Source organism: Melanotaenia boesemani, chromosome 1 (genome assembly GCF_017639745.1).
Source record: "Melanotaenia boesemani isolate fMelBoe1 chromosome 1, fMelBoe1.pri, whole genome shotgun sequence".
NCBI lineage: Eukaryota > Metazoa > Chordata > Actinopteri > Atheriniformes > Melanotaeniidae > Melanotaenia > Melanotaenia boesemani.
This window is the reverse complement of record NC_055682.1, coordinates 28608071-28622755: the sequence shown is the minus strand read 5'-3', so window position 1 is coordinate 28622755 and position 14685 is coordinate 28608071. Positions and strand designations below refer to the sequence as shown.

At 39.5% G+C, this 14685-nt stretch overlaps 1 protein-coding gene across 3 annotated transcripts in view; it reads right to left on the bottom strand.

The window, feature by feature from the left end:
• Nucleotides 1–12887, bottom strand: part of trpm7 (transient receptor potential cation channel, subfamily M, member 7) — a 37634-nt gene extending 24747 nt beyond the window's left edge. For 2 of the 3 annotated variants that reach the window (XM_041981101.1, XM_041981110.1), the window contains exons 1-8: nt 12706–12882; nt 5140–5219; nt 4189–4227; nt 3351–3558; nt 2841–3054; nt 1842–1966; nt 1569–1740; nt 654–828 (exon numbers count right to left, since the gene is read on the bottom strand). In XM_041981101.1, the coding sequence (XP_041837035.1) occupies nt 654–828; nt 1569–1740; nt 1842–1966; nt 2841–3054; nt 3351–3558; nt 4189–4227; nt 5140–5219; nt 12706–12708 (1016 nt within the window). In that variant the 5' untranslated portion in view covers nt 12709–12882. Of the gene's footprint in view, nt 1–653; nt 829–1568; nt 1741–1841; nt 1967–2840; nt 3055–3350; nt 3559–4188; nt 4228–5139; nt 5220–12705 lie in introns of all 3 variants that reach the window. The other variant, XM_041981118.1, reaches the window with a different exon arrangement.
• Between the last annotated feature and the right edge of the window lie 1798 nt (nt 12888–14685).

The following is a 14685-nucleotide window of genomic DNA, read 5'->3' as shown; positions in this document are numbered from 1 at the left end:
ATGGTGATTAATCATGATTCATTTGTAGGCTATGATTAATCTGATATAAACATTTCATGTTTAATAGTTTAACTTATGCTAGGCAGTGAATGACAGCAACAATATCATACATTAAAGTCTATAAGAAATATAATTTATTTAAATTATAAATTTAATAGACCTTATTAAACTAACACAGGTATCGGATCGGTAGATACCTAAACCCCAGGTATGTGAATTGGACAGAAAAAAAAAAATGTTATCGGACATCCTTACAACCAAATAGATCAGAGCTGCTGATAGAGAGCTAAAAGTAACTACAACGAAATTTCTCCAGTCAGGATTCTGATTTTAAAAAATATTGTTTAAATATTTTCCCCAGCATTTGGCCTCAACGGATTCAGTGAAAATTAATCTGATCTAATCCAAGTTTTTCTGTGAACACACTCAAAGGCAATATAAAATAAAATAAAAAAAATAAAAAAAACAATGAAAATGTCACTGACAGCAGGTGACTTTATATTTGCTCAATTTTAACTGTGCTGCTGTTAGAAATCTCTCAGAGTCGGAAAAAACACAGTCAGCAACAACACTGTCAACAAGGAACTGAAAAAGAAAGAAAACATTAACAATCATTGCTTATAAACCCTTCAACCTGAACGTACTGAACCTACCCCCCCTCCTCTGTCTGCTTGTGGACGTAGGCCAGTATGTCAGCAGCACGGCCAGTCCCTTCACACACCACCACTGGGACAGGAGGACTCTCCTGAAGGTACTCCAGAACAGTCAGGATCACATTGGGACCACCTTCAAAGATCAGCGCCACAACAGGAACACCCTGACCAATTCCTAGAAGAGGAAATGTTAACTGGAATACATTTATAAAACGGATTTCTTTAAGTCTGATGACCACACAGAGCACATTCACATATTCTGATCCTGCTTTAAATGTAAGTTTCTGTGACACAATCCCCTTTAGCTACAATCTCATACTAATAAAACACCTGCATGTTAGTGAAAGTGTGTGAGGCTGAGGTGATATTTTCCATCTTACAGTTATCACAAACTATTAACTGCCAGTAAAACTAATGATAATTAATTGTCCTTGCAGGTGATACAACCTTCATGTTCACAGGTAATTGTCAATCATTGACATCTAAACTAAAAGTGATGTTTTAAAAGGTCATTTAATACACATCAGAAGGTAAAATAAGGAGAACAAAAAAACACAACTTTTTATTTTTCCCCATGTCAGATGAGGACAGTTTGGGAGTACTGCAGGCACAACTGGTAAAGTACTGGTCCTACAACTGCTGCAGAGTAACAGAGATACCGGGACAAAATCTAAATCATGTTCACAAAGCTCTAACATAGCTGGTGTCCAGCTTGTTTAACTGGTTAAATAATATTGCTTAAGACAAAAATGAGCATAAATAACAATGTAGGAAAGGGTTACCAGATTTATTAAGATTATTTCAGTAGTTTCACTGGTTTGTATGGTGTGCTGTTGTACTTAAAAGCAATGAAAAGATCTTTATGAGAGAGACTTCTTCAGCTAAAAACACCCAGGTCCTGCTTGTTTTCCTTACTGGCATGTATTTTCTGTAGGTTGATGTGCTTCTCCAGGTCGCGCCGCAGTTTCACTTCAGCTCCGTACTTTCCCATCGTTCCATCGTCCACCAGCAGAAAATGGGAGTGCAGATTGTTGAGAACATTTAGTTTGCTCAGAGGATTCAGCAATGTCTGGTACGGAGCAATAATCTGCATAGAGGAAATGAAGATGCATTAAAACGGTCAAAGATAGAAAGAGACAGTCGTGCACGATTAATGAGAGATGAAAGATCTTATGAGTTTTGTCTTACATCTTTCCCAATAAGATCGTTTCTGTTTTCAATGACTCCCCATGGTGCGATCCCGACAGTGCAAATTTTCTTTGACGATCTTGAACAGTGTTCTTTCAGAGCGTCCCCCACATGCTTGGCCACACCTTTTGGTTGGAGGCATTAAACAAAACAAGCTTTCATTCATCACTGAACTGATTTATTTGTCATTCTTATCAAAAAATGATGAGATAAGTCACAAGTGAAATAAAGGAAAAGTACCCTGAACTTAAATATTTCTTCTGCAAACTGTGGCTACCAGAACACAGAACATTTATGACCAAAATCCCTGTAATGAGGCAAGCCTGAGACAAGCAGTGGCTCCCCGACTTGTTTATGAACCACAGTCTTCAGCTAATGGATTTCATGGATTCAGCAGTAATCTGTGAGCCAAGAGACCATCCCAGCTGGCCAGAGTACCAATGAGGAATTAAAAGTAATCATTGCTCTGAGTAATTGACCCTCTGAGTAATGACTTAAACACTACGATCAGCCCACAGCATCTTAACGCCGTACTGTGGCTGCAGACACACCTCAGCCACAACTCACAGCCAAATGACATGCTTAAAGGCCCGTATTACAACTTCTGCTACATCAGCACTTCCACAGCGGCTGTGTTTGTGGAAGTGTGTAAACAACAATGTTACTGTGAGCATCTTACACGGTGTACATACACTAGTATTTCTAACAGGGCAGTCATCATTCAGTTCAGTTATATTTGAATTAATTAAACAATCTGTGCCACCTACAGGAAACGACACTACCAACGTCAGTATACCCACAAACACTAAATCATTGGTAGACTTCTTTAAAAGAAAAGACAAATAAAAAAAAAACCAATAAAATCTGAACATATTCCAAGACTTTCCTTATCTAAACCAACTCTGTTTTCAAAGTCATGTAGAAACAGCATAATTCAGTAGGGAAACTGCCCTTTCAGCAGGGTGTGTAAAATAATATTCTCCTTTTCAGACTACATGCCTGTGTTGACCCCTCCAGTGAAAATCCAGGCCCCGGTGGTGACTGCAGCTTTGATGAGGCCCTTGCCCACCACCTGCTTGATGCGGGAGTGAAGCTCAAAGTTCTGAACTCCTCCGTGGACAGAGATGAGGATCTTGGGAAGCTCCATGTGCCACTCCTTTAGCATCAGCCGCAGGATGCACTCTGGCTGAGTGTCATGGGATAAACGCACATACTGTCAGCAGTTGGAACAAGAAAAGAAAAGAAAAACATGTATGAATACACAAACTTCAGGCTGCTCAAAATGAAGCCAACAAAAAGTACTGATTCATCAGTTACTTTCATGAGTTAACTATATTTCTATATCTTCTATTAATAATAAGTAAAAATGTATTTATTTTTTTATCCTGCTCCAAGTAACTGTCTATATGTGACAGAGAAAGAAAGACCAAGCAAATATGCAATAAACAAAACTACCTGTCTTACAGAGTGAGGCACAATCTTTTTTATATAACAAAACGCTCTCCTCACCTTGGCTCTGTATGAGTGAGACCCTCCCTGGAAGTTGATGACACCATAGGCATCAGTGGGGCTCGCCTCTGTGTGTTTTTCCACTGACCACTCCTCCAGCTCGGGCATGGGCACGTTGGGATTTTCACCCAACTTCACGTCTGAATACTTTGTGGCCAAGCTGGCCGTGAAGCCAGCATGCTGCCGCACCAGACGCCCACAGCAGCACCTTCAGGTTATAACAGAATCATTCTGATTATTAGCATCTACCATCCTTTAGTAAGCACAACTCTGCAGTTCAATAAAAACTGAACACTTGGGGCCTTTAAAAAGTAAACCAATAAGGATGATCAATAACTTAAAATACTGACTTTCACAATTATTTGAAGCCTGATATTGGTGTGTTATTATTTAAATTAATATTTTATATAACAGAATAAAAAGAGAAAGTGTAATGCATTGTGTTTATTTACATGAGTGTATGTGTAATTCTATAAAACAGCAAATAAAACTAAATGTGTCAAACACAGTAATTTACAATTAATAATACCAAGCCAACAAAAAGCAATGGAGACATGCCGTTTTATAAAATGTAGCATTCGATAATATAACCTCCAATAATGACAAAGCGTTTTTGTTTTGCTTATTTCAGTTGCTTTAGGGAAAAATGTGTGCGATGACGCACGAAAACAGGAAGTTAATTGTTTCCTGAGGAGGTTTAGTGCTCTTTGGAATTATAGTGGAAAGACAGACTTATTCTGGTGTGAACAAACTGGTTAGCATGCATCCTTTTTAAAGCTAGCCTGCAGGCTAATCCTGTCGGGTAAAAGAACTAGTGAAAGGAGTATCAAATACTTACCGCACTAGCTGTTGGCAAATCTGGCATCCTGGAAGGCATCTGAAAGAAATTCCACAATATCACTAATAAAGAATCTGACTATAAGAAATAAGTAGAACATGAATAAAAATACATTCAGGGTAAACAAGCCTGCTTGAGCACGTTGCAATGAGCTATCTTGTCAGATCGGCCTTCAGTCAAGACTTTAAAAAACCTGCTATAGTAATTCTAACATCTGCAGTTCTCCGACCTAATGTCATACAAGCTTATGTTCACCAACGTCTCCAAAAGACCAAAGAGCAGCACATACAGCAGTTTATTGGGAGAAAGCCTGTAGGAAATAATTGATGTGAAAGAAAACAAAGCATGATTGTGTGTTAAGAAGAAGGAAAGCATTTAACTTCTTGGAAAAGTGACAGACACGGCTTACGGTCAAAGGAAGCTGTTAAACAGTAAATATAGGTAGTTGAGGGAAACTTAATTTATTAAATTACCAAATTATGCAAATGTGACTCATTTTCCTGGTACAGTTCTCTGCAACCAGCTGAAGTGCCTTTAATAGGTCTTTTTTCCTAAATGTTCCTCATACAGTGGAGTTCTCTTCGTAGCAAGTTGAGGCCTACGTACAATTCTGACACAGCTTTGTAAAATTCCAGGATGTTTGCTGAAAAATCCTGATACGCTGGAGAAAAAAAACATCAATGAGCTCCAAAGAAACACACAGAAAATATATTTTAAAATAGATTTTAAAAAAATGTGGGGGAGAAGAGAATATGAATATGACACAGGTTCATAACTGGCCTTCCCTCTCTAAGATTTAATTACAGTGACAGACATAAACATTAAAATAGACTCATTCACCCTCTGGAGAGCAGTGGTTAGGGTTTGAGCAGACTTTGACTCACACCATGCAATTACACCGTTTCCATGGCTATGGAGAGAGGACACACCAGAGCATGCCGGGGCACATACCTGTGGGGGTCCTTTGACACTGGAAGTATGTACACACATTCCCTCTTGGTGAAAGTGCTTTCTATCCAGGGTTTCTGGGACTGAGAACAAAGAGAAACAGTTATGAGCACCACAGAAGTAAATGTGTCTCTGCTTTTCATTATTGGCCTCAATATTGGCATTCAACAAGCAATTCAAGTAAAATGTCTCCAAAGGGTCTTTGAAAGAATGCTCTGTTTTAGTGTTTGAACAATCACTGACATTTATTAAATGTAGTTTCAAAGAAACATAAGGTTGTTTGTACAACCTTAATCGAGGATTTAAGACTGTGAAATTAAAAACGATAAAAAGGATTAATACATAAAAAATACATGAAAATTAAAATGAATAACTCTAGTTAAAATATCTCCATATATTATTACTATAAGCTGCAGTAACACTGCTATTCTGTAATACCGCTTTCTCATGAGGTTTGAAGCGAAAGGAATTTTTCAATTAATGCTTCGAGCTCCAGTAGAGCTCAGAGAAACCCAGGGGTGATCAGCCCCATTAATCCATCCCAGCACAAAGAGGGTAAGTTTGCAAACACCATCAGCTGCTTTACACCAAAGCACTTCAACAATTCCTGAAACTATAACAACATCACAGTTGTGTTTTCTGTTGCCGTTAACAAGTGTCCCCTTGCCTTAATAATATAAAAAAATACAGAAAAAAAAAGCAAATTAGCAAAGTCCAATAATTAAAGACACCCTACCCCTGTCTTCTATTTAATACAAACAACGGTTTGACTGAATGAACAGGTCATCCCGATGTTTGACCAATGACACGAGCCACTGAGTGAGTACCTGGATGTCCTCCTCTTCATCTCTGTGTTTAAGGGCTTTGTACAGGAACATACCAAGGATCCTTCATGCATCTCCTGGACAAACCACTGTCACCACAGCCTCCCCCCCCCCCCCCCAAGCACTGGATCCTCAGCAACACCCAACTCTGCTCTTGGTTTTAGAAGGTCTCGAAATTTCCATTTAGGTTTCAAAGTCTACAGGGCTACAGTTACCATACAGATCCGGCCAGAGTTAAAAGCTGAGTGATCAGTGAGAGGTTGCTGCCTCTAAACTCCATCCACTGTTAATCTGTAAGAAACCACTCAGGGGGAAGATAAATGTGTCTGAGACAAACTAGATATTATACAAAGGCTGGGGAGAAAGAGTTGAGGGAGGAGGGGGGTGTGGGAGAGGATTAGTGGATGGGCAGAGGCCTCAATGATATATACCTAGTTGTCTACTGATGATACACCACCAACTGTGATTCACGCTGCCTCTACCAACAACTCAAACCCTCTTTAACTCAAACAGAAAAAGGCCATAAAGAATAAAAATAAAACACTCCAGATGTTTTCAATCAACTAGCCAAAGCACAGCATATGGAGCCGACAACATGGATTAACACGCTCTGTTACAGTTTTACATTCATACACTGTTAGTGTGTAAGAATATGACCGTGTGAAAAATTAGTCATTGATAAAAACTTGTTTAATATGAATGATTTCCACTCAAGGGGTATGCAACCCAACCGCAAAGTTTTGTCTTGGTCTACGTTATTATTTCACCGGTTTCTATTTGGATATGTTTTGGTTCAACCTTGCCATTAACGCAGAGTTAACAATACAGTGCAGATAAACCACCAATTACCAGAGCCACATATTTAGGAGTGAAATAAAAAGTGAGTGCAGCTGAATGACTGACAACAATCCCAAAAATGATATAGACACAGGTGTGAAGGGATGACCAAAATAGTTATAAATTAAAAAAAAAAAAAAAGGGAATAAGAGATGAAAACACAGTAGATCCCTTCCCCCCCTGCACCTGCAGTAGCACCTTGTGGCCATTCATTAATGTGCCCTTATTTCACTGCAATGTTACCAGTGACAGGGGGAAGGCGTATTCGCATATACCCGATGTTCTAAATCCAAGTCCAAATTTATTTATAAAGCATGTTTGGTCAACAATGCTTGACCAAGTTGCCATACAAGAGGAATAAAAGACAGACATAAAATACGCATACGCATAAGGCCAAGGAGAAAAGATTGGTCTTTAAACAAGATTTAAAAGAAGACAGCGATGAAGCCTGCCTAACATGTAGAGGTAAACCGAGCTTCAATCTCGTCTCTGGAACAACCAAAAGCCGCTGATCAGCTGACCTCAGAGACCGTGAGGGAGAATACTGATTAAGCAAGTCTGAGAGCTAAGGTGGGGCAAGTCCGCTAAAACATGTTCCCGAAACAACAACTAGCTACGAGAGCATAACAGCAAACCTGCCACACATAGCAATGCATGTTTTTTTTTTTTTGTTTTTGTGCCGACAGTATAAATCTGCAAAGCTTGAAGTAGATCAGAATATATGCAGATATGAGGAGCCTCTCATGATCACAGATAAGGTTCTTGGTTATGCTGTGGAAGAATACTTTCAACAAAAACAACCCCTCCCTTTTTTGATCCAGTAAGATCTAACAAAGTGTTAAGAAAACAGGACTGTGCTCTGCTAACCTGTAACTATGGTACCTGAGAATGTCAGGCAAGAAAAGACTTGAGCTTTAGAGACTCTGCCAAAAAAACACAACACCCTCACTTCCCCACTTCCCTCCCTCTTCCTCTCTGGCTTCTCTCTCTGGACTCCCTGTTTTCTGATTACTTGGTTGGTGTAGTGAAGTATAACCCGGCACATTTCTGTCCCTGTCAGTGTAGGATCCTGTCAGTTTTGTTTATTAGCAACCATGTAAAACTCTGGGAATGAAGTGTGTTTACACTGAGAGGCAGAAATTTGATCAAGACCTGACTCTTCGTCTTCAAACTGTCATTCCCTGGCAACTCACAAAAACACACTCTCCAAAGTCAGAAAGATCAGCAACCAAGCCCCTTTAACCCCCTTCCTCCATTTCCCACCATGTAACAAGGCTGGCTGGTCAACCCGTCGTTCCTGCAGCCCTTCCTGACGTAATACAGGGGAAGATAACATCTGGCCTCACAATTCTATTAGCCACAAGAAAGACCAAGCACTGGGGTCAGCACTTTTGTTTGAGTAGTAGCCAATCAAAGACGGGTTCCCAGAGAACTAAAAGAGACAAATAAAATTAATCTGACATTTTTTTTAATCCTTATTTACTCAAAGAAAACTATCAAAGTGCAGTGACTGTTTTATGCCTTGAAGCATTTCCTGACTCTTTGTGAGGAAAAACTGAAATAAGATTCTGGACTGGATAAATGAGACCTCACATTTTAGACATTTAAATTACAAAACAGTATACTTTACACCAAGAATTACCACCGCAACGTTGTGCATGGCCAGGAGCATGGACTCAGAAGTGGGGCATCCTCCACGGCACAGTGAGCTGAAGCTTTTGCCATCAGTTCTTCTCATGCTATAACATTGTCATTGCTGCAGTTCACTTTAAAAGTGAAGCACATCGCTTCACAAAAATCTGACAGCAGGTCTCACATCAAGTTCATAGAAGCAAACAGCAATACTGTTACCACGAATTCACATTCAGGCAGCAGTTTCCCTTCAGCTGTTGGCTGAGGACACATCCTATCAAGTTTAATGCTGATGAACATTGATTAAATTTTAAGGATACCTGCATACCTGATACTTAAGTCACAAATACTGAGGTAAAAACAAATTTACATTCCTTTGTGAGGCAGCACAAAAGGATGATCTGCAAGATCATCACAAAACAATCCATCTTTTCAGGGTTTAAGCACAACGCCAAGGCACAGCTGTTCAGACCAAAGAGCATCCTGGACTGACGGCAAAGGGAAGATTTTATATACGAACATCAACAGCAGCTCAGAAGGGGAGTAGATATCATTACAGGAATTGTTACTGGATATCTGGACAGCATTTTTCTAAATGACAATGACTGTAAAGACACTTCACTGGTTAATGATTAATGCATTTATTTTTTTCCTGACTGGCTTCAAAAAGAGTCTGCTCCAGCAGCAGTGCTTCCCTGATTTGACTGGTAGGGCTGCTGCCATAATAAATGATTAATCATCATACAGTTAACTGTGACTAACAATTTAATAATCTTTTGATGATATTAATGCTACCGGTATAGTAAAAATCAATAAGTAACTTCAAAAATCTTTATAATGAGCACCTGGCATCAGAAATATACAAAACCACACATTTAAAAATAAAAATAAATCTAAATATTTCCACTTTCCCTTTTAGTCTTTTACAATAAACACTGACAAGTCCACAGCGAAGGACAGGGGTGCAATAAAAACCAAGTCAACTCAATTAGATGTTGAACAACAATGTGGTAATACTTCAGTTTCATGCAGCTTTTTACAAACAGGTAAATAGTGAGGATTATTCATGATACCGTGACCATCTTAAATAAATCACAAGTACAAGATTAATCTGATTTATAGCAGATTTGCCATGTTGACAGCAGAAGACGCAGCAAATATTACATTTCTGCTGGTTTCTCCAGACTGCTTTCACACATGCGAGTGAGGATGATTTATGTGGATCATCCAGACATATTGATCATTATCTCCAATAACTGCAATTATATTATTAAGAGTTAATCACAAACGGTTACATTTCATTAGAGACAGACTAATGGTTCACTCAATCACTTACATGTTACCTCTCCTCACTTTTCCCAGCAACAACTTCCTAGATGGTTCTTTGTGGCAAACGCTCCGGTGAGTCGGGTGTTGATCTGACATTGATGAAATGTCTCTCATAACCAAGTCTAAGCTTTCCAGCTCTGGAAAGTCGACCTCATGAAAAGTCTCTGTTTAATATTTAACCCAAAACGCCATGTTAAAGTGTTGCTACCTTTTTTAAAATAGGTGCAACTGTGAATAAAATATATCACATGTTAAATGACATTTTAACTAATGCAGCTCTTATCAATTTGCAATCTTTACCACCTCCTAAGTTTCCCAAGATCTTGCCATATAAAAGAATGTTAAATAGGGGTGACGAGTTCATTTCAGCTTTCAGATAAGATTCCAGGAAGGCTGCACACACAACTCCATACAGTCATGAGACCAAAGTGTGACAGCTCTCCAACTCTCACACTCATGCCCCCTGGGCAAAGCTCTGAAACAAAGCACAACATGAGCCAAAGATACTGCCCTGAGGTCTACTTCCGAGCACCTGTATAACTTAATGTTGCAGAGCATGTGACAGCTTTTCTAGACACATCTTGTACTCGTGTTCACGTGAAACTATTTAAAGCTCAGGATGAAGCACAGGCTGCAAATGTTAATTTAAACATTTTATAAATATGTGAGTATTGTGTGCATTCCCTAAGAAGGTCGTTAGGTTGTCTAGAGCTCAGGAAAGTCAGCTATGTGCCTGAGCAGGAGTTACAACAAAGGGAAAGCAGCCAAATGATAACGAGGAATAAAAGCATTAAGATATCACATAATGACATCTAAAAATCCTGAAGATGTCACAGCGACATCTTCATGAACTTCGTGACATCTTAAAGTCATTAAGTTGTCACTGTGAACCTTTTTTAAACCCCAATCCAGGGCCACTACAAAATAAAAAAAAAAGCCTCCTTCAAATGGGCTCTGATGTTTGGTGTAAATGGACTGGGTCGTGAGATAAAAGAGCTCGGAAATGCATGCCACTGTAACTCTGCAGGCTCGGGCGTGCAAACACAAACACACATAAGCATTGCTAGTCTATTTTTGAGCATGACAAAGTTTTGCAAGAGTCCAGTTTTGACAGACCTATTTCACATGGTGCTAAAGCCCCAGCTGATGACAACTTAAAAATCACCCATTATTATTTCAGATTAACTTGAACACAAAGATGGTGATGGATACAAATCATGATGACTATTCCGATGACCCAGCAACAACTTTAATCAGAGTTACTGTCAGACTGCTCAGAGCAGCAACACAGGAGTGCCCCTCATTCGGAGGTAAGCTGGAGCATGTGACCTGCTCAGGGCAGCACTGTGGAAAATAAAAATCGAAAGACAGTGGTGCTGTAAATTTCATTAAATATCTCAATATTATAGTATTTAATAGGAACAGAAGAGGGTGGGGGTTGGTGTTTGTCTAAGGTTTTGCATATCAGGGTATGACAAAATCATCTGGTCCTTACATGTGCTTAAAATTAGGTATTTGGCCTCTTTCTTGCAATATAATTTAACTTTTTTCTGATTTGCAGACATTCATAGATTGACAGCTCTCATAAGGTTTCACCACAGCATTTTAATCAGGTTGAAGGCTGAACTGCGGGGATCATTGTGCTGTTGCATGACTAAATTTTGGGCAAGCTTTACCTGTCACCCATATGTCAACGTTTTTACTCAAAAAGGCTTTAGGGTACAGGAAGGTTTGTGAATGATACAAACACTGCAAAGCACCCAGGTCCTGTGGCTGCAAACACGCCCAATTCATTACCCCTCCACCACTGTGCTTAGTATGAGGTGTTAATTCTAATAGGCTGCTTTAAGTATTCAACAAATGTTGCTGCTATACACCATGACCATATTAATCAAATCACATCAAAAATAACATCTGATGTGGTCAGTATAAACCAGCTGTGTACCAACATCTGTCCGCTCAAACTGGACTCACAGCTGAGGATACACGACATCTTCTCTTTCCATTATCGCCAAGCTCCACATTCTGTGGGAAGCGAAAGGGCTCGACAGGAAATTCTTGGTGAGATGAGGCCGTGTATGTTACGAAAGACTCAGAATTTCAAGTTTATTTATTTATTTTATACAGGAAAGGATTTAAAGCAATCGGGTCTGACTCAGCTAAAACTCGTTTTCAGCAGGTTTCTGCTGTACACATGTTCAAAGACTACACTGAGTAACACACATGTCCGTCACAGGTCTGCTGCAGGCCCCTTCACCATTTAACCTTCACCACATAACGTGACATTACTGGTTTAATTAAAACAATTAAAACACCAATTAACTTTTCCCCACGTCGCCTGAATAAAAAGCACTCTGGCAGCCACTCAAGCTGGCATTGACTTTTTTTTTTACTGGCAATGATAGCGTGTCTTGTCTGACATCGGAGACAGCTGGAAGAAAAGTGTCTTTAACTAGTGCCAGCTGCTCTGAACTGCACTGTTTTATCCGTTTAGTGTCTGCCTTATTATTTGGGTAATGAAAGCAATTTCTGTTGTCTAATGGTTTAAGAAAGTACTGCTAACGTCACACAGCTACCTAGGCAGTTGTGGCTAGTTAGCTTAGGTTAAGTACCTAGCTTCGGCGCTAGCAGGCTAGCTATTTAGCCTGCTAACATTACGCCCGTGTGCGATTTGGGGGTTTTCTTGCTAGACACTGTGTCACCGTGTACCATTTATTAGGAATGTTGACCTAGCAGTGTTTGTTCACAACAACCAGACCCTCGGTAAAGACGACAAACAGCACTGAGATCTCCGGGCTGGCTACCTGACAGACAGAAGGCAGCGTGCATGGGAGGAGGGGGGGATCTGCCACTCAAAGCCCCCGATCAGTCACGACGATCTTCCGCGCCTATTTAACAAGACTATTAAACCTAGAGGAAAGTTGGATACCCAGTAAGGCTGACGTACCATTCTCTTCACCGTTGAGATTCAGGAAGAGCTTTGTCGTGGCTTTTATCCATCTATCGGCGGTGCTCCCGATTAGCCTTGGAAGGAAAGCCCGTTGGATGTTGGAGAGATCCGCTTCGGCTGCAGCTCCAACGGAAGGTTGCTTTTTCATAATTGTGCGACTCCAGACTGACGCTGCGCAACCAGCCGGCTGACTCAGCCAGCTCTCTGTCACGTGGCTGGGGCGGAGCCACAGGTGTGATGCCGAGAACAGCATGTCTTCCGAGAGTTGCATGCCCATCGTGTGAACGCGCATAGCTAAGCAAGCGGAATGTTCTCGTGTCACGTATCAACTTTTATTTTTTTTATTATTTTTTTTTTTTATGGTAATACATAATTTGAGATCTATACTTTAGGAATATTTAGAGCTATTCCACTGAGTGTGATTTATTTATTTATTTATTTATTTATTTTTAAGCAGCGTTTCAGTCACGTACTTAAAGGTCCCATATTATGCAAATACACTTTCTAAGTGTTTTCTAGCAGTCATACGTGTCCTCATAGCCTGTGTATGAGGCCCAAAAAAGAGAAAATTCTGTCACCTTTCTCACTTGCTTGCTCCACTTTTTAGTGAATGTGTGCTCAAACAGATGAGTCTGAGATCTTTCCCTTGTGACCTCACAAAGGGAAATAACCATTGCCCCGGTAGTGGATAATGTCATTGACCCGCCCCCGTGGCTAGCTGAGCCTGCCCTCTAATATCATTGCCAAGTCTGCCAGTCAAAGGATGTAGACATTATTTTGTTATTATCACATGTTTTGGGTGGTCAAATATTACTTAAAAGAAAATAATTCCTTATAATAAGGTTGACGATATTTGCATCCTCCTGTTTTGCTGAAATGTATACGTTTCATGTAGAAACTCAAACTGATTAGTCAAAATAGACTCATGATTTAGGAAACACCATTTGAAATGGTGTGTCCTACATTATGTGTATTTTGGCTCATCAATGCAGTTCCATACATGTAACTTACTGGCAAAATAAATCAGGGGATGCAAATCTTAGCAAGCCCAAAATCTGCACCAACAGTACATACCCCTCCATGTTCTTACATACTAACAGGTGGGGTTGAAATGATGTTTCCTACATTATAATAAGTCTATTTTGACTCTTAGGTGAGTTTTGTACATGCAACTTGTATATATGTTGATATGATTATATATTAATTGGTTATGGTAAAATGACTAAAAATTGTTGTAAGTTACCGGGGTGGGATTAGATAAGCGTATGCTTCCACCCACTCCTTTTGAATGTTTGTGTTTGCTTTTTTGATTTTCTTTTCATTTCTATTTTTTTATACTTTTGTCATTATGTTCAAATAAACTTTTTTCAATCAATTAATCATAGCCATTAAAAAATGGGGATGCAAATCTCGTCAACCTTAAAATCAGCACTACCATTTTCATTTTCAAGTCATATTTGACCACCTAAAACATATTATAATGGAAAAAATCATTACTACATAATTTGACTAGACTAAGGGGTGAAGTTACATCACATTTTCAAACCTGTCACAGGCCAATTTTACATAGTGGCTGACCCCCCCACCAAAAAAAACAAAAAACGCTTGGACAGAAAAATGTTAGCTACACTTCTTAGAGCTAATGAAGAGAATACAGAACTTTTTACTCTGTGGAGTAGCTATTAATACTCCTAAAGTACAGATCACGGAAAATAAATAAAATAATAATAATAAAATGAAAAAGGTACATCGGTTCTAGATGTGATTTGCCTCAGAAATTATTGCAATGACACGAGTGGATCCCGCTGGCTTGGCCATGCGCGTTCACGCGATGGGTATGCAATTCTGGGCATACATTCTCGGCATCACACCTGCCACATGTGCGCTTTGTTTTAGTTCTTCGTAAATAGAAGCAGCCAGTACAAAGATGTGTTTTTTCGACCAATTTCACCTTTATATACTGTTTAACTGGCTGAC